Below are 20,994 nucleotides of genomic sequence, written 5' to 3' on the forward strand. Positions count from 1 at the left end.
TAATTGTCGACAAAGTGTATGAGCAGAAAGTTACATGCAAATATTGTGTAATATCAGGTGCAATACTTAAAATAGTATGCGTATTTAGTTGATTATTATCGTAGTAATAAATCATTTTAACACTTCATCGTTGCATTAACTTATCTGTTGCATGTCGGCTTAGAACTAAATTCTGGCTACTGTTTTAGATTCAGAACGAAACTACAGTGTACTCTCGGGAATAAAAAAAATGTAATCTGGAGGTTTATGCAATGTATGGATGTGAATGAGGCGAGACAAATTTGTAAGGATCGTAGCTAGTGGGATTCTTTATCCTCTGTCTGCCACTACAGGAAAAAGGCGTGATTTTATGTTTGTACGCAATCAACAAACATTTTTTATCAGTCCAGTCCCTTTATAATGGTACAGACATAAAATTATATAAAATTCTATCGGAAATAATACTTCAATGCATACTTCATTTACCTTTACTTGATGTTTCATTCAAACTGTTCACACATGAATGCGCACACGCAGTTGTTCAGTATCATTAGAATTAGCTTACTGTATTCACTGTATTGTTCAGACATTCCTGGTATTTTACAGCATTGCCCAACCGGGCGTGACCTTATCGGATGAATAAATTAATCGGGATATTTGCGAACGAATACTAAATTAGATGATTAATACGATCAAAGGCGAACAATCAAAGGTTACAATGGTATTTATTTGTAATGGCAATTGCTGCACGAATTCGACAAATTGTAAAGTTGGTATAATATTCCAATTTAGAAGGTGTCTTACGATTTAATCCCATTTTATTGACATTATTGTTAACCTACTTTATTGGTAAATCGTGACTCGCAAAGTTTGGTCATTTGCAATCTCGGTAGATAATAATATGTCAAAATAGTATCTGAATAAAGTAAAGGAAAGACAGGCTATTTACTTCTAAATATTACGACACAACACGACATTACAATAATTATAATCTCGTGATTTGTCGTAATATTTAGATTTATGTACCTGTGTGATGTGTACATACAAGCACGAGAGTACAATATATTCAGCTGTTTAGATTGATCAAAGAAAGTAATCTAATAACAGACTGGAACAGGCCTTTTCTGTGACAATTCGTCTAAAGATATCCTACAGTTATTTTCTGTGAAAATGATGTCTTATGATAATGAAGGTGCAAGAGTTCGCAAGGTTCGCTTTTGTAAGCATTCGTGATCACTTGCTAATAGTAAGGCAGTCAATTATCCTTGCTTAGATCCATTTAAGCACCAAGCGTTTGTCACAATAGTACTTCTTGTCAAAATGCCAACTACTGTATTTGCAGTTCTTTGTATGTTCTAATTTAATGTTTTCCTTGTTCCATTTAAGAATTGGCGCCATATATTGTATTACGTCGTAAGCTTTCATAATTTTAGTCTAGCTTTGACAATTAAAATGGCACTTGCAGAGTTCCGCAGTTATTCTAAACTTATGATTGTGTTTTGCATAAGGTTCATTTAAGCTATCGCTAGGCTAATTGTAGACCCATATAAATTCTAAAAGCAGACCAACGCATAACTTGAGTTCATAACTACTAACGATTCAACTTTCATTGGACTTTAAATCCTCCACGTCTAAGAAAGAACATGTTTTTGGAAAATACTTGAGTTCCAGGCAATAGTAGCCCGGAGTTTGGTAGCGTGCCCAGTTAAATACGGTAATGACTAACATTGTTAATGAAACGCAACGGAACGTTGGCATATTTCATGCATCTCAAGACAGAGGTGCATGAAATATGCGTATGTAGTTGCCACGTATGCCCAAATATATTATGTCCCCGAAGCTATGGGTACACCTTCTGCTATAACAGGCTGATACTATGAATGTAGCTATGTCCATGAGTCCTGTCTTTTCTGGTTAGAAAAATCACAAATAAATAAATGAAAAGTAAAACTTACCGATAGAACCGGAAGTCCTATGCCAACGATGTAGAGCATAACATTAGTTACGGTGGAGTCTTTGAATGGATGCTTCAGTGACTCATCGTCGCAGAAGAAACCTCGCTCGTACGGAGTACCCCATAGGTAGAACACGAGGATTAGGAAACCGACTGTAACAAACAAAAAAATCTGTTAGACATTTTACGCGTATAAATACACGATAGCTAAACATAAAATGGAAAACTATGTTTAGACTTTTATAGGCAGTATACTTTTATTGTTCCAGAAAAAAATATTATCCATATCGATTGTAAAGCGCACTAGCTTTTGACACTGACAATGCAAGGAATTTAAATGGCAAGGAGATATATATTTACACGCACTCACTTTTTTTTTTAAAGTTTAAAAAGTTAGCTATATCCGTTTGGCCCAGTGCTTAGGTAGTTTTTTTTATTGAATACTAATTATCAAGCTCGTTCTTAGCTAGTCTGACTTAAACGCTCCCTAATTCCGATAGTGGGAAAGTAATGGGTTTAATTTGGTTGTGTGGGACAGTTTCGAATGGTTTTTGGATCACCCCATATTCCCCAAAGTCGTAAAACGCGCAAGATGATGAGAACAACAGTCTTACAAAAGACGTAAAAGTCAATTGTGAGAAAGAATTACAGTGTCGTATAAACGAGCCGGGATTTTAATTAATGATGATTTATTTAATGATGGAACTATTAATGAATTTTAATTGTTATTCTGTTGTAGTCGTTGTTTTCAGTGAACGTTTGTAACAAATCACACGATGTTTATGATACATTAAAAGTTGTATAGCGAAAATAGTTTTAATATTGATTGTATAGATACTATAGGTCATGGCTGATGGTTGACTGAGTGTCAGCCCGTCACCACAATTGGTGTAACTCGATCGAAACGTCAGGATATAAATGAGGTACCTTAATCAATGAAAAATTTCACCCCGCATAAGACCCGTTGTGCATCTTAGTACCTATTATGCTAATATTCTTTCTAAAATAAAAAGAAATAGATTACACCATTGAATTACATACATTTAATCTAAGTTTGTTTCATTATCAACATAATTTGCTCTTCTATTTCCACTGTAGATCAGAAACCACCTCTCCAACCACGCAAATGTGCAAATCTACCAAACTATTGTATCAACCACAAGTTTTACGATTTCAACAAATAACTATATTTTGCTACTGTATTAACGAAGGGTTAAGTAATATTTACGGCCTCTTGTTAAGCAAGATTAATATCGTGAACAACGGCTCAATGATTTATGTGTTTATTTATAAGACAGGTCTAACAGCGCGAAAACTTATTAGTGTTGACGGGTTGGAATGTGTACAGTTGCTAAATACTATGGTCTAGCGGGCGATTTAGGATTATCTAGGTATATCTAAACAGTCTTACACAGAAACCTCAAAGAGAAAAGTAGTAACATTCTATTAGTAGCTTACTATAATGTGTCTAGCACAGTCAACCCGTAACCATGATCGATGTAACTCGATCGAAACAAGTAAACAAATAATGTATCACAATTTGTAATTTTCAATCGCGTTTAAGACCCGTTTCATCACAATATGAAAAAATAAGTTGTTAGTTTGTGTGTACTAGCAAACACCTCCATTCTAGTTCATTCAAATTGCTGTATTTTGTTTCATATATTATATCAATGACATTAATTGTGTAACAATCTATGAAGTTATCAAAACAGACTAGAATATCGCCAAAATTTTTGACAATACATTTCAATTTAGTTCGAAGAACGAATGTATTTTAAAGTGTGATCTAATCCCCTCACAAGTCGTGAGAACATAAAATTTCACTGTGGGAAGGATGAACGTGGGCGAGACACTAATAACTTAACAATTGTGTTTGTCACCAATACTTCCATATATTGGAACCAATATTGGTTAAACTTTGAAGTATCACTGACAAAAAATATTTACTTTACATAATCTATGTAGGAAGTAATGAAGCTTTGTCTACTACAACAAAGTCTACAAAAGAAGAATAACAACAAAAATAGCCCAGGATTAGACTCAACCAATTACAGACATTGCTAAATCGACAAAGAAAGCAAAAGCACCTTAAATTAACTGCTAACTGCCCGTACTAATGAGACACACATGACAATGACAAACTTAACTTTAATCTACCATTTGTTCTCCATACAAAACATAAGGAAGCAACAAATGTACACAAAACGAGCCTATTAAAATAACCCTACATTTTACACCAGAAAAAAAATATCCATCACATCGTAAATCTTCCAAAATGTATTCTGACAATAAATCAGAACAGGCAATTAACGTACCAGAATGTTATAAGAAAAGATTAAAATTGAGTGGAGAATTTAAATTGGTCGAAACTAACCCCATTGCTAGTATTAACTATTGTTTCACGGATTGTCTTGTCCAAACATTTGTTGAGAGAAAAAACAGCAGGTACTTTAAAATGGGGTGGCCGTGGAGATACATCTATGGAATCGTCGAAGAATATGGGAGATATATCGTCCCTATAATATCAAGATAACAGTTTTTGGGTACAGTTAATGATGTAAATACGGGTTTTGGTTTTTGTGGTTTGAGTAAAACAGGTGTCAATTTGAAGACCAATCTTCGATTTTTTTTCGTGTTGAAATTTACAACTCTTAAAGCATTTTGTTTTGACATGGATAGAGCGTTTTAGCTATTTTTTATCGATTTATTTCTGTGTTTGATATTCTTTAACAGGAATATTTAACTCAAGCAGGAAATATCGTGGCCTATAGCGTTTTAGTTGAACTATGCCATAACGTAGATTAATTTTGCTGCTGCTTCCCGACCTGGCGGTCACGATCTTTACCGCAGGCGTACCGACATGACAAGATAAAATAGATTTTCCTACTTTCTTATTAGTTGGAGTTAGACACGATACTTCTATTGCTATTTATCTAGTGAAATATACATTTGAGTACCTTTGATTTTCTCTTTCAGCGCTTTTATATCTTAAGCGTCATATTGCAAATGAATAACGTTATTTTTTTATAAATACACCCCATAAAAGTCCCTTTTTGCAATCATTAACTATGCGTTTTTATATTCTAGTATAACTTTAATAAATAACACAGTAGAAATCGAAATATTTACTGGTAATTACAATCAAACCACTGATGTAATTATTTCATACAATTCGTAAAACAACCGCTTCCAGCACACAATACTGAACCAAAGGACTTTGTTATTGGTCTGGTAAAAATAACAAACTGTGTTTTATGGGTTCTCCATTATCGTGTTACGGCCGCTCCTATAAACAACTGAAGACGCAGTGGACAAGTTACAACAGCTGTTTGAGATGTTCTACAGAAACTTATTAATCGAATATGCAATTTTAAAAGGGCATATGTGTTATCTTCGTAATATAAGATGTGACGTTTTCATAATTGCAAGCGGACGTTTAGAAAATTTATTTATCAGGTATGTAAATTCGAAAAGGACTTGTGTTCGTAATGTGAGATGCGACCTTTTCAAATTAGCATGCTGGTCGTTCGAAAATATATACATAAATGTCGAGAAATATGGTTACTGATGAGTTTAAGGGTATTTTGAATCAGCTAAAGCTTAGTAAATTATTGTCAACTGTGGGTTGTAGAAGCAATTCTTAAAGAGGAAAGTTGAACCACTTGCATATGAAGTAAATTATGATAATAAGCTTGTATATTTGCAAAGAGGCTTAAAGCGATATTTGAAAAGCAATAACTTGTTTCATATATCACAATATTTACATACAATGAAATTACTGCCCGCTGTTACAATTCAATCATATTTCATGTTAAAACAGAAACACAAATGTTGGTGATTCATATGAATATCATAACTACAAAAGCAAAACTGTATGTCTTGTTTTCACGGCAAAGCTACTAAACTGATTATAAAAATAGATGACAGATTAATTTCCAGGTGATGACATAGTCTACTTATGCAGCAATATAGATTTCCATAGATTTCCACGATAGTTGTTACTTAATGACAATCGTGTAACTCCAAATTAGCGAAAGTCAAAGGTTAGCTTATGTCGGGAACGTTTTATTTGGGGTATTAGTGGTTAAGTAGTATTTTGCTGTTACATATATACAAAGAATGGCCAGTAAGTAGTTCTATAAATGTATAGTTTTGCTTATCAAACCGTGTCTAATGAAATAAATGTAACGTATTAAAAATAAACAATATACGCATTTAACCTAACAAAGAAATTATTAGTCAGTATTTATTTACGTGTTATGTGAAAAGGGTCGTTGTAATAAAATTATGCGTAACTATTTAAAGAATGGGCCGAGTTATTTCAGTTATTTCAAATTTTGAAGAATTTTTTTCTGCTAGATCTATGTTGGGCTACACCTGGTTATAAAAGAGAATTTATTATGATCCGTAGCAGGATAATAATATCTATTTACATATTTCATGATACGTTTAGTTTACCGTATATCCGATTCAACCTTCGCCCTAAAGCTGCACAGATTTAGAACATTATTTCTATTCATAGTAGCTGCAAATATAATGTTATTTCAATCACGACTTTGGTCAGGACTTTACGTCACAAAATGTTACAACTTACTATTACAAATATTACAATTTCCTTTCCAAACGTTCAATTTATCAAACAGACAAAAAATCGGTTCTATTCTAGATTTCACACATAACATAAGACCACGTAACTATTTACAGTCAAATTCGTAACGTACCAATATTATTTTATAACTATAGCACCGATACAGTAATTAAGAAATAGAAGTAGGTATTGAGTGCATGTTTAATGCATTAGTTTCTGGTTTGATAACCTTATCAATCGTGACTAAGGTAGGATGTAAACTGAATTTAAAATTGATTTGACACGGATTAAGGAACCAATTATTTAAAAACCTTAGTAGGTGTCATGAAATTAAAAAATATCAAACTGAACTGGCAGACCGAAAATGTTCTTCGAAACCTCTTCAGTCACACAGGAAATGTCATTAGATAACTTAGGGTACCATTTTCATCAAGAAATATCTAAGAGGAGAAGAATATTTGGCGGCCTACCACAACATGAATAATGACAAAATTATCAATGAAAATTTACGAGAAAATACCATCCTACTGTAACTGTAGAAACTAGTTTTTATAGACATACGTCAGTCACACAGTCAATGAGACAGACCTCCTTAGTTTGAAATCAGTGACGCGTTACAACCTTGGTACTGCGAGCACAATTACTAGATAATTGGTTACGTCACGTCATATCTAAGTATATATTCTAATAGATTTATGTAATAATCACGACTTCCCTTACACTGAAACTAAACATTGAGTTCAAGTCCTTAAAAGAATTCTCAGTCAAGAGAGTGATTTAAAGACATACGTCTCCCATTCGTGAATAAAATTAGTAAAAGATCATACTTTCAATTTATTTTATACATTTGTAAGGGATCTATTATGAAGTAAGAAAATGTATGCTTGTCTTTCCTTTGCGCGTGACTTAAATATGAACGTTATCATGAAACCCGGCTAGCTAACACCAAATATGCATTGAATTGAGCAGCAATTGCTCTTAAATTAAATAAAATAGTTAGCTCCAAGCGACATTTTAAACAACACTTAACTTGAGATTTATTCAAGCGATGAGCCGTGTATTGAATTTTCTTTTAAGAAAATTCTCACAAGTAAAAATAACGGGCCGTTTTTTATGGCTTTTCATAATAAGATATTATCGACCGAACCGGAAAGACATTGAAATCAGAGTAGAAACGACAAACTGATCATAAAATAACACATAACTATCATAATAAATTACCACTAAATATTGCTTCATTAACAGTAAACTAGGTGACATGTAACTCGAAACCGTGAACTGTTATATGGCGAAAACACCATCGAAATCGGGTCAATAGTTTCCGAGATCGGATACCAGACGCGTGCCGTTACGAGGCGTGTTTAGGTACTGAGTGCGACAAAATTACTGTTTAATTTAAGTTCATAGTATAATATATTTTCTTCGACATAACCTTTAATATCTACTGACATAGTGATCTATCAAAGTACAGCCCAAACCTCTGGACGGATGGGGCTGAAATTTGGCATACAGGTAGATGTTATGACGTAGGCATTCGCTAAGGATTTTGATCAATTCTACCCCCAAAGGGTTAAAATACAAATAAAAGTTCGTATGAAAACTCTGTCCTAAGTCACAAAACACGCAGACGCGGGCAAAAGCTAGTTTACTATAATATCATGCACAGCGGCTCTTAAGACATAATATTTTAATATACAGGGTGTCCCAAAACTCAACGATAATCCGAGACAGGATGAAAGGCCAAGTCATACCGGTTCTAGGAAAAATAAAAAAAAAATTCTATATCACTTGGTTCAGCAATAATAGACACTTTTCAAAAAAGTTGAAATTCCACACCCTTGGTCGCATTTTCAAGTCCTGTGATCACCAATGTCACAATTTCGCTGTGTTTTTTTCAATTTCGTGATCTTCATTAAATATGCTATTAATCGTAAAACAAATTAATGCACAAAACATTGTTATTTTAATAAAAAAAGTTAAGTTTTAGTGAGTCATGGTTCACAAAAATATCGTTAGTTAACTTTGACGCTTCATATTGAAAAAAAAATGTACTACACTACCCTTGGCAAGTTATTTCAAAAGTTGGCGCATTTAATCAAGATTTCAAAATGGTGCAACACTTGCCACTTTTCTTGCCATTAAATTTGTTATTTTTATTTGAACGACGAGTGTCCCCGATAATGGATCGGACGGAGTGGTACAATTGTATGGCCTCCTCGTTCCCCCGATCTAAATCCAGTAGATATTTTTACTGGGAATGCATAAAAGAAAAAGTCTATTCGAAATCAATACAAAATTTATCAAAACTTCGCCAGAAAATTGACACAGCGTCAGAAGAAATAAATGCAAGGAATTTTGCTTGACTCTTGCAAAGGTCTTTTGTAAGGCGTTGCAGAGCCTGTATTCGTGCCAGAGGAAAACAATTCGGAATTACATTAGTTTAAGGATAATAATTAAATAAGAACGATGGTTCGTTCATTCTTTTTTTTTTATTATTTGTACCTCTTATGTTTATTACATTAAATATTGGTTATGCACTGACTCAATTACCTTTTTACTAAAAATAATTACTTTCCTCTGGCACGAATACAGGCTCTGCAACGGCGTACAAAAGATCTTTTTACCAATCAAGCAAAATTCCTTGCATTTATTTCTTCTGACGCTGTGTCAATTTTCTGGCGAAGTTCTGATAGATTTTGAATAGACTTTTTCTTTTATGCATTCCCAGTAAAAAATATGCCATCAAAAACATTCTGTAAAAACCTCAAGTCTCGCCGTAAAAAGTTGTGAGATCTATATAATACCAAGTCGATTAATCTATTTAGTCTCTACTTAAAGGACCTTCTGTCTTAAGTTATTACGTATGTTATTATCATGCCAATTTAAAAAAAAATACCTCTAAAACAAATAGACCGACCTGGCCATCGCATGATTTGATTATTAGTATGTATCACACTACACAGCACGACAAGAAGTTAATGCTCCTGAAATGTTAATAATGGCGAATTTGTGTTTTCTTGCGATGACCAAGTCGATCTATTTGTTTTAAAGGTGTTTTTTTTTAAATTGGCATGATAATAATAACATACGTAATAACTTAAGACAGAAGGTCCTTTAAGTAGAGACTAAATAGATTAATCGACTTGGTATTATATAGATCTCACAACTTTTTACGGCGAGACTTGAGGTTTTTACAGAATGTTTTTGATGGCATCTCACTTCTTTTTGTAGAGCGAACATAAGTCCAATTTGTATGGAAAGACGTTTTTTTTTCATAATTCAACATATTTTCCTATGGGAATGTTGTTCAGTTTCATGGGCTAAACACCCTTACCCACCCTATACCCCCTCCCGTTATGTCTCATATAGTAGATACATATTTACACCTATTTATTTTATTTTCTACTGAAATAATAATTTAATTCATTAACTGCAAATGTAACCTTGTAATCTTATACATTTATATGGGATTACAAAGTTATTGTTGCAGTTAGTGTATTTAGAAAACTTGACCGAAATTAGAAAATATTGAATTTTTCCCATGATCAAGACACTAAACCCTATTTGTATTCTAAATTTTAAGCTTCTAAGTCTGCTAGAAGTACCTTAGACTTTTGATGATCGGTGAGTCAGTGAGTCAGTGAATCAGTGAGTGACAAAATTCAAAATTTTAACAAGTTGTCATTCTTAAACTACTGGTTCAAATTGACTGAAATTTTAAATATACCGTGTTTATACAATGACTGATTAGTTGCTGAAAATCCAGGCTTCTTGTTTTATCCACTACGAAATTATAGGGGTGTCAAAAACAGCCCGAATTGCTTCGAGAAAAGGATGTTACGGCCGTGCCGCTTTTTTTTTGCTCGACTTGCGGGGGCACTTCCGTGCCCCCAGATCTACTGGATTTAGATCGGGGGAACGAGGAGGCCATACAATTGTACCACTCCGTCCGATCCATTTTCGGGGACACTCGTCGTTCAAATAAAAATAACAAATTTAATGGCAAGAAAAGTGGCAAGTGTTGCACCATTTTGAAATCTTGATTAAATGCGCCAACTTTTGAAATAACTTGCCAAGGGTAGTGTAGTACATTTTTTTTTCAATATGAAGCGTCAAAGTTAACTAACGATATTTTTGTGAACCATGACTCACTAAAACTTAACTTTTTTTATTAAAATAACAATGTTTTGTGCATTAATTTGTTTTACGATTAATAGCATATTTAATGAAGATCACGAAATTGAAAAAAACACAGCGAAATTGTGACATTGGTGATCACAGGACTTGAAAATGCGACCAAGGGTGTGGAATTTCAACTTTTTTGAAGTGTCTATTATTGCTGAACCAAGTGATATAGAATTTTTTTTTTATTTTTCCTAGAACCGGTATGACTTGGCCTTTCATCCTGTCTCGGATTATCGTTGAGTTTTGGGACACCCTGTATAATATTTCCAGTTACTCTTTGCCTCTGGCTGAAAGAAAGTAACGGAATACTGAAGGGTTCAACGCTAAACGAGACTATACTATACTAGCTTTTACTACGAGGTTGATCTATCGATGTCGATCAGTTAAAGGAATCGCTTAGTTTGATATACTTTAAAATAAACTTCATTGCACTGTGCTAAGCTATAGACCAAGTTACTACTATATAGTGTATTTTGTAGTAAAAAATACTACACACAGTAATAAACTCCTGAAGAAGAAAATTTTAAACTATTAAAGAATTACAAAAAATAGAACGTTTACTTTCATTCTTAAAATCTATTCATTAATATTTCTGTATTCGGGAATTTATTCCCTACTGCGTGATAGTAATATTAGTATTGCGTAACGCAGGTTTATTTTACACGTCCCTTTACCTTCGGGTAAATACAACAGGCGTTATCTATACTAATATTATACTATGTATGAGTAGTAAGGGTCTTGGTATTTCTAGGTTTTAAATCTAAGAGCGATTAATGCTATTAACACTTAGTTATTTAACTTTCAATTAATTCAGTGTATTGCACGGACACAGGAAATCCTACCGCCAAGTAGTGAATTAAACATGATTTATTTATACGACTAATGTGAATTACCACTGATTTACGTTTAAACGGCAACCGTTGTAGCCAATTCATTATTTAAACACTTTCATTAGATATTTATTTATGTGAGACGAGCAAATCCGTATTCGTATATTTTTTGAAAAAGACAAAGTCTATGCATATTACAATCACTGTAGTCAATTAGTCATCTACAGTGATTGTACTATCTGCTTGCAATTCCGGAGTTAATCACTAAAAGCATGCTAATTTATATTAGCATTGATTCACAACTAGACACTAATTAATTAAAATTACTGAACACCTGATAGTTTTGGCGAAGGTTTTGCATAGATTAGGTTGACTTGGATTTAAGTGCCAAGCTTTCACTGGGACTATACTGTTAGCCCCAGTGAAAGCTTGGCAATGGTTTTCCAATGTGTATACTTAATTATAATAATACGGTAGCCTATGATTGTCTTATAACATTCTAAGGATAAGAATGGTCCAAGCGATATGCAAAGGCGACGATTTCGGATTCAATTTCCATGCACTTTTAAGATTTTTTCCGTTTCTGATGGCATATTCCTTAGGAAATCGGAGCTAAGTTGCGAACTTGGGATTTGGCAACAAGCTCATCATAAATACAAAGTTTAACTATTCGTGTTTTGTACAGCTTTAGCCCATATAACAGACGCGATAGATAAATTATAAAAAATATCACAATATCGCACACTACTAATCCTGAAATTCTCTCAACTTCTACAACTAAATCAATCCGCGCTACCAATTCATTGACGATCAAAACAAAAAAGCTTTGTACAAACTAAAGCAACACTACTAAATCCTTTCGTCACACGTTAACCAAACATCCTCGTCATAGGTCATAAACATGACTCAGTGAGCCACGGATTAGGTCATTGACCCTTGCATAACGCACGTAATCTATACTCCAACAACTTAGTAGAGAGCCTTCTATGTAAGGTCCACGGCTGAAGAAGATACACAAAAGTTTGCATTTAGAATATCAGTGACATGTAATCTTATGCAGCTGAAGGTTGCGTATTTGATGCAGCGACTTTATGATGAAAATACACAATATTGTGAATATTAATTGAGATAAATCGTTCATGTTAAGGTTCTTTATTAAGTTGTCGGACTATGAGATTACGAGTTAAACAAACCAGCTATGTTTTGCGGTACTTTATGATATGCCAGTAATAATGTGTTTGGATTTTTTTATGGCTTTCCGTGTACTTGAGTTAAGAAAATGAATGACCATTTCTTTTGGTATGTATGTATTTATTCGCCTAAAATGTAAGCGGATAAGGGATATGTTTTTGAGCAGAAATGCTTCTTTGAGGAAAGTTTATTTCGTGAACAAATACCATTATTAAAATTTTGTGGAAATATTTTCAAACAGAAATTTTTATAGTAAATAGTAAATACTTTTATTCGATAAATTGTTTTCAAGTTTTGTCAAAACCGTTAAAATTATTCCCCCATTAGAGTTATTTTACAATGAAAAAGTCAGCATCATGCGATTAAATGTTTAGAAAAAACTGTGATTAGGACCTTTTAGCAACTATCATTGTAACAAAAGAAGAAGACAAATATCAACGACGCCTACGCGATAGCAGAATCGCAGGTAATTCGTATTAGCTTATCTGATCTTTGAATGCAAATGACGTAATCTCAAAGTCAACAAACTTAGATACACAAAAATTTAGATTGAATTATAACCTAAAACCTGTTTTAAACTGTTGACTAAATAACCAATTCATCATTTAGTCTTTATTTGTAGTAACAAACCTTCAACATACAATAACTGATTTCTGTTCAAAGATCTGTTTTTTACTTACTACTCCTCGAATGAAAATTCTGTCCTAAATCACAAATCACGCGGACGAAGCTGCGGGCAAAAGCTAGTAACTTACTAAACATTACTAGTAACTAACTTACTAGTAGTAAGTATATAAACATACATATAAGTACAATGTATAAATGTTTTGGCAGTATTTAAATGTGCTTTGATGATAATCAATCGTTTATTTATTAATGGGTACTAATTGCGAGGACTATTAATACATATTTTATGTTGATCATAACTGTTAGTGGTGAAGTAATTAAAAAGATAACTATCCACTTGCGGTTTATTGCTTTCTTATTGTTTATAAAAATATTTATACGAACAAAATAGTTTTAATAACAACGAGAAAGCATAGTTTATTTTACTATCTTTATAGCCAACGTAGAGTTCGCAAAAATGTCGCATGTCTAAATGAAAAGTGTTCAAAAACCATTAAAATTTGAAAAATACATTTTCTAAGCGATTTATTGCTGACTGTTGCCTTTTTACCAGATGTTTTCTAGCATACTTATTCAATCTATTTAGATCAATTTATCAAACAATTCTAAGTAAGAGCACTGTACTCGTCTTTATAGTTTTAGGAACCATATCGCTATAGTATATTTGTACGTAGACATTAAACACAAGTTAATATTAAAAACTTTCTTTCGTTCAACGTTTGTTTCTAACAGAAGTTTCATACAAAGACTATCAAACACTTTAACGGAAGTATATGAAATATTACAACTAAACATTAATACAAGCAGTGTTATCAGATCTAAAGAAAGCAATATACAAATAAAACCAATATCAGTGATCTTTTTAAAACGAAATATAAAAATAAATGAGAAACTATAAAACTTCAAAGTGTATGCGAACCTATATATAATTCTTATTAATCGAATGCATTTCCGAAAAATGAGTAAAATACTTATATTTAATTTAAATTTCATAAAGAATGCATTGATTAATATTTAATGCACCGAAATACTATATATAGGTATTAAATACTTTAATCTGGGGGCACGGAAGTGCCCCCGCAAGTCGAGCAAAAAAAAGCGGCACGGCCGTAACATCCTTTTCTCGAAGCAATTCGGGCTATTTTTGACACCCCTATAATTTCGTTGTGGATAAAACAAGAAGCCTGAATTTTCAGCAACTAATCAGTAATTGTATAAACACGGTAAATTTACAATTTCAGTCAATTTGAACCAGTAGTTTAAGATTGACAACTTGTTAAAGTTTCTGAATTTTGTCACTCACTGATTCACTGACTCACTGACTCACCGATCATCAAAAGTCTAAGGTACTTCTAGCAGACTAAGAAGCTTAAAATTTTGAATACAAATAGGGTTTAGTGTCTTCATCATGGGAAAAATTTAATATTTTCTAATTTCGGTCCAGTTTTCTAAATACACTAACTGCAACAATAACTTTGTAATCCCATATAAATGTATAAGATTACAAGGTTACATTTGCAGTTAATGAATTATTATTACTGTAGAAAATAAAATAAATAGGTGTAAATAGGTACCTACTATATGAGGCATAACGGGAAGGGGTATAGGGTGGGTAAGGGTGTTTAGCCCAAGAAACTGAACAACATTCCCATAGGAAAATATGTTGAATTACGAAAAAAAAACGTCTTTCCATACAAATTGGACTTATGTTCGCTCTACAAAAAGAAGTGAGATGCCATCAAAAACATTCTGTAAAAACCTCAAGTCTCGCTATAAAAAGTTGTGAGATCTATATAATACCAAGTCGATTAATCTATTTAGTCTCTGCTTAAAGGACCTTCTGTCTTAAGTTATTACGTATGTTATTATCATGCCAATTAAAAAAAAACCTTTAAAACAAAAAGATCGACTTGGTCATCGCAAGAAAACACAAATTCGCCATTAACATTTCAGAAGCATTAACTTCTCGTCGTGCTGTGTAGTGTGATACATACTAATAATTAAATCATGCGATGGCCAGGTCGGTCTATTTGTTTTAAAGGTATTTTTTTTAATTGGCATGATGATAACATACGTAATAACTTAAGACAGAAGGTCCTTTAAGCAGAGACTAAATAGATTAATCGACTTGGTATTATATAGATCTCACAACTTTTTATAGCGAGACTTGAGGTTTTTACAGAATGTTTTTGATGGCATATAAATTATTGTTTTCATTTCTTTCCGTACCCAAAGCTCAACCTAGTACCAAAGTTATCAATTCGGACCGAATTTCAACCAACTTACCTCATTACCTAACACTTAAATTCACCCATTTTAAGTCCGCGACAAATTCCTAGCCTTATATAATTTACTGAACGGTCAACAGAATCTTAGAAATATGTAATTCTTCACTGCTAATTACACTAATTAATATTTCTTAAGCACATATTTTGTACTTACAGAATTAAACAGACATATTAATTCGGTAATTATCAACTTGTTAATTAATTTCACGCTGACTGAGGAATTTCAATGCATTCATTGCGTGCGAGGCAAATAATTTAGGGTTAGGCAATTGCAATAAATTACTAATTGTCCACGGCGTAATAGGCGCGTTAGCCGTATTTATCAGCTAGTAGCTAGTCTAGATTGAATTACAGTACTAAAAATATTAAATGGGATGTGATGTAAAAACAGGAATGATTTGTTTTGTTTTAAGTTTATATTATTGATGGAATGGGTGAAAAAAGGTCAGGTACAAGATATATGTATGTGAATGAAGCAAGGAAAGCTTGAAAGGATAAGGTAATTCGATCGAAACGTCGGGTAAACAAATAAGGTTTCCTGACCTTTAATTTTCAATCAAGTTTAAGGCCCGTAGCATTATAATATTACAAGGAAAGTTTGTAAGTACCTACCACTATAGAAAAGGGCGTGATTTTAACGATGTTTTGAAACACAGTCCCTCAGGCAGCGTGCACCTGAAAAGTCTAGCAAACCTACTCAAAAACCCTTGCCCTACAATATGACAGTAACAGGTTTTTACCGTCATATCAATGCCAGCAATTATACAGAAGCTTCGTACCTGTACTAGAAGCAGCAAGTCATAAGTCACGCTTAATTACAGCTGACCTGATCATATGAACGATAACGCACATTAACGCACTTCAAACAGGTGAACTGGGACAGTGCAATGACATCACACCGTAATATGTATGTTTACGCATCAAATTATGTGATATTAGTATGTAATACTATGTTATTTTGAGTCAACAATAGTTTTATCTAAATAATGGAGTGAATTGCTGTAAAAATGGGCACATCGTAGATAGAAAACTAGAACAGGATCATTATATAGATAGGATAAATACAGATAATATTCTACTGTAGTTAAGTCTAACTATTGTTATGATAGACTGCACTATAGTTAGATTTAACTATAGCTATTAGTTTTAACTGATTATCGTACGGTCTCCACAAAATAAAATGTACGCATTGATATTTTCACAATTTCAATTCTTATAACACAGAGTATAGCCAATCATGAAACAATTATATTATTTGTTCATCACAGGTTTTTGTTCTTTTTGGAAGACAAGAAAAAGAACTGATTACACAAGGAGATGTGAACATTTCGGCCACTACATTACTAGTCTAGACTAGACTAGACTTTATTTCCCAGAATTTGGATTTCATTTCTTAGGGTGAAAAGTATCTTAAGTGTTTATCTACATAGGTTATAAACCTAGATTTGTAATAATAATAGGATATAATTTCATCGAAATTACTAACTTTAACTTTTGCCTCAAAAATCTCAGATTTTACATCATTCAGCATACGACTGCAACAAATAAACATCAATTCGTACCGTTATGGTACTTGAATATTCACCAGGCAGTTGTCCAAACAGTAGCAGCCCATACAAACAACACACGGGCCACACAGCATCCTCATCTTACGTAATGTAAGAAAACATTCGTCGCATTATGTTGATGTTTGATAACACGCGTCTTGAACTTCAAGTGTGGTCGAAATGTGGTCAAAGTGTGGTCAAAATATGGTTGACTTGTGGTCATATATGGATGTGGTTTCTTTGAATATGCAATGATGGATTTATTTGAATGGTGTACCGTTCCAGTAATGTTATAAGTGTTTGGTTAATATAGTGAAGTCAGTTCAATGTTTATTTAGATTGAGGAAGTAATCTTGTAAAGTTGGTAACTACCGGTTGAATTGTTTGTTGAAAGTTGTATACTGAGTTTCAAATTTATAGGGCAGTTTAGATTGTCGATAATAATTTATCATATTTACAGGTGATGATTTTAATAGTGGGCTAAATCTACAAAACTTTATCAAGGTAGTTTCCTAACACTATTGGAAGGCTTTAAGTCTTACATACCTACACTACATGTACGATTAATTATTTATTATGTTACTACACGCAGTTAGGCGAACTATTTAACTTGAACTAGGTATATCTTTCACACCGAGTAAGAACGGAAATTCACGACAAAATGTTTTTATAAGGAACTATAAACAATCAGCATTCCTTATTATAAAACAATCATTATAAACGCAATTTTATTTTATTATTAAACTTAACCAAAACAAAGTGAAACGCGATTCAGAAGGCACACAATTGAGGTGTTTTGTTACAGAGGCCAGGGGTAATTCTATTTAATATGTTGTGTGCCAACGTTGAAATAGAAACATAGCGCCATGAATGGGCCCGCTGTTTCCTTCGAAGGAACTATTACGTGTTGTGATAGCAAGTGCGGTTAAGTGCCATACTTTGTAAGAAAATCGTATGATTACATTACCTTGTGGAAAAAGGCGTGATTTTAAGTATATATGTATGATTTCAGCTTTAATTTAAACAATTTTAAGAATTTTCAGCTTCCCCTGAATTTGTCGTGGGTTTACTGATTTTTTGGTCTAATTTGACCGGACTAAGAGCTTAGACCAAAAAATCAGTAAACCCACGACAAATTCAGGGGAAGCTGAAAATTCTTAAAATTGTTTAAATTATAATTATAAACATTGTCTTAAAAGTCCCAACCGATCCCATGTAAGGAAAAAATTTTAGCGGGGTAATAAGGTCCAAAAAATGAGTTTTTCGCGATTTTCTTGAAAACGGTAAGTTTTATCGCAAAATTACCCCAGACATAATTTGTAGATCAGGGAATTTCCTATAAAAAAGGTATCAATATTTTTTTCCCTAAAAGCCACCGCTTCTGAGATATAACGATGCAAAACCTCTGGAAAAGGATTATGTATTGAGAACCATTCCAAAAGTTTTCGTAAGTCTTTAGCATCTTTTTTTACTCGTGAATCACTTGCATCAACATGCTGCTCGATCGTATCCATCCTAACATTAGCCAGATCTTCTAATTTTTCACAAACTGTATTCATTGCATGCATACTATAAACCCATTTACTTATGACACTCTGTTTTGTGCTTCTTCCTCGAGCAATACCTCCATCTGTCTTCATAGCTTTCATCATAGACTGCTCAATTACCATGTCCGTTGAAAAGAAAAGTCGTACGACGACTTACAAACCAACATAACAAATTTTATTAATGAACGGTTTAAAACTAGCTTAGAAGCTCGCGACATACAAGAGATAAGAAGAATAGGGAAACAAGGAGATAGACCACGGCCAATAATAATAACCTTCGCAACTCTCGGTCAGAAAATTAATATTTTAAAGCAGAAAAGAGTTTTGAAAGATACCCAATTTTACCTGAAGGAAGACTTTCCAAAACAAGTATTAGAGAAAAGAAAGGAGCTGCAAGAACAAGCAAAACTAGAGAAAGAGAAGGGAAATATAGTAAGAATAAAATATGACAAACTAGTCATACAGAATCCTAACAACAAAAGGTCACTCCCTGTGTCACCAGTAAATACTTCAAAACCGCAAAGCGACATCAGCACACAGGCAAAGAAGAAGAACAAAACGCTGAAAACACACGCAACCATACAAAGATCGAACAGCGTATCCGAGGGTATTGTAAAACCAAGCATGCTGCAATTCTTAGTCAACAAAAATACAAGCAGCACCGCCCAAGGACAGAATAACGAAAATAGAGACAGTAAAGCATAGCATTTATTCCACCCCTCCCTCACGAACGACACACATAATAAAAACCAGATAAGCAACAATATCCATCTTCCAACAAACAACAGTCATCTCCCAGTACGGCTGGTCCCCGAGGGAGAGATCGACCAAAACCTTCCAAAGATTAAAAGAAAATCTGTTCTTAACATCTGTACCTTCAATGCAAAATCATTATCTACTGAAACCAAACTAATTGAGCTAAAATCAGCATTACAAGAAATTAACCACGACATACTAGGATTAAGTGAAGTGCGCCGATTGGGCGAGAAAATTATCGAAGATACAGACTACATTATGTATTATCTAGGTCAAACCAAAGGTCAATACGGTGTGGGTTTCCTAGTGAAGAAAAAATACAAAGAAAATATAAAGAGATTTATTGGAATATCAGAGAGAGTCTGTATACTAGAAATTGAGTTGGAAAATATTTTCTTGGCTATAATACAAGCTTATGCACCCACCGAAGGCTCGTCCCAAGCCGAAATTGATAAATTTTACGAAAACTTGGAAAAAGCTCACGACTTAATAACCACGAAATTTGTTATCTCTATGGGAGATTACAATGCACAAATCGGAATACCCAAAGACCACGAGCATTCTGTTCTCGGTAATTACGGCTATGGGAAAAGGAGCATTCGCGGCGAGAGACTTATTCAATATGCACAAGAGTACAACTTGAAAATAATAAACACCATGTTTAAGTCAAAACCAAAAAACCGGTGGACTTGGATCTCTCCAGATAAAAATACGAGAAATGAAATTGACTACATCATGACCACCAAACCCCACCTATTTACAAAATTCAAAGTTCTTACGTCGTTCCCATTTGGATCTGATCACAGGCTTATAAGAGCCTCCATCCTCCTAGAACCTGAATAAAAAATGCAGACGTCGATTTTCAAACATAACAAGTAAGCTGAAAACAACAAAAGAGCAAGAAATATACTTGGAAAACCTAAGTGGACATATACCTAATCTTACAACAACACATGAAAAATACAGTGCCGAAGACTATTGCAAGTTGATTTTAACCTCTATATTAACTAGTTTAAAATCTACTAAAGGAACTCAAAAGCCTGGCATCTTATCCACAGAAGCGTTAAAGCTCATGAGAGAAAGAAATCTACTACAGAACAAATCTAAGCTAAACAAAACTGAAAAAGAAAAGCTCAAAGAACTCTACAAAAGTACTAATAAAGAAATAAAAAAATGCTACGAATCACACAGAATAAACACCTTACAAAGGCACCTCGCACTTTCTAGATCCGTCAAAAAGGCCAACAAAGAGCTAAACAGAACAAAGACATGGATCCCATCATTACAACCCGGCTCTACCAATTATATGTCTAGAGAGGAAATCATAAATACAGCCACGGAGTTTTATGCAAAGCTCTATAGCCAACCAAACTTACAAAATCAAATAATCAACGCTGACGCCCAACCCAAGGAAGGTTTTAAAACTCCAGAGTTCACGGAACCTGAAATCCTAAAGCAAATAATGAAGCTTAAGCCGGAAAAAAGCCCAGGACCTGATG

At 33.5% G+C, this 20,994-nt stretch overlaps 2 protein-coding genes across 2 annotated transcripts in view; one reads left to right on the forward strand and one right to left on the reverse strand.

Annotated features, from left to right (window-relative positions):
- Window positions 1–20,994, reverse strand: part of LOC142979706 (putative phosphatidate phosphatase) — a 131,252-nt gene that overhangs the window by 77,913 nt on the left and 32,345 nt on the right. The window contains exon 2 of the mRNA XM_076124797.1: window positions 1,935–2,086. Coding sequence (XP_075980912.1) covers window positions 1,935–2,086 — 152 coding nt within the window. The remainder of the gene's footprint in view (window positions 1–1,934; window positions 2,087–20,994) is intronic.
- Window positions 6,056–19,494, forward strand: LOC142980160 (uncharacterized). The gene is made up of 2 exons (XM_076125490.1): window positions 6,056–6,062; window positions 18,876–19,494. The coding sequence occupies exons 1-2, from the start codon at window positions 6,056–6,058 to the stop codon at window positions 19,442–19,444; spliced, it is 576 nt and encodes a 191-aa protein (XP_075981605.1). The 3' UTR covers window positions 19,445–19,494.

The sequence above is a fragment of the Anticarsia gemmatalis genome, chromosome 17 (assembly GCF_050436995.1).
Source record: "Anticarsia gemmatalis isolate Benzon Research Colony breed Stoneville strain chromosome 17, ilAntGemm2 primary, whole genome shotgun sequence".
Taxonomy (NCBI): domain Eukaryota; kingdom Metazoa; phylum Arthropoda; class Insecta; order Lepidoptera; family Erebidae; genus Anticarsia; species Anticarsia gemmatalis.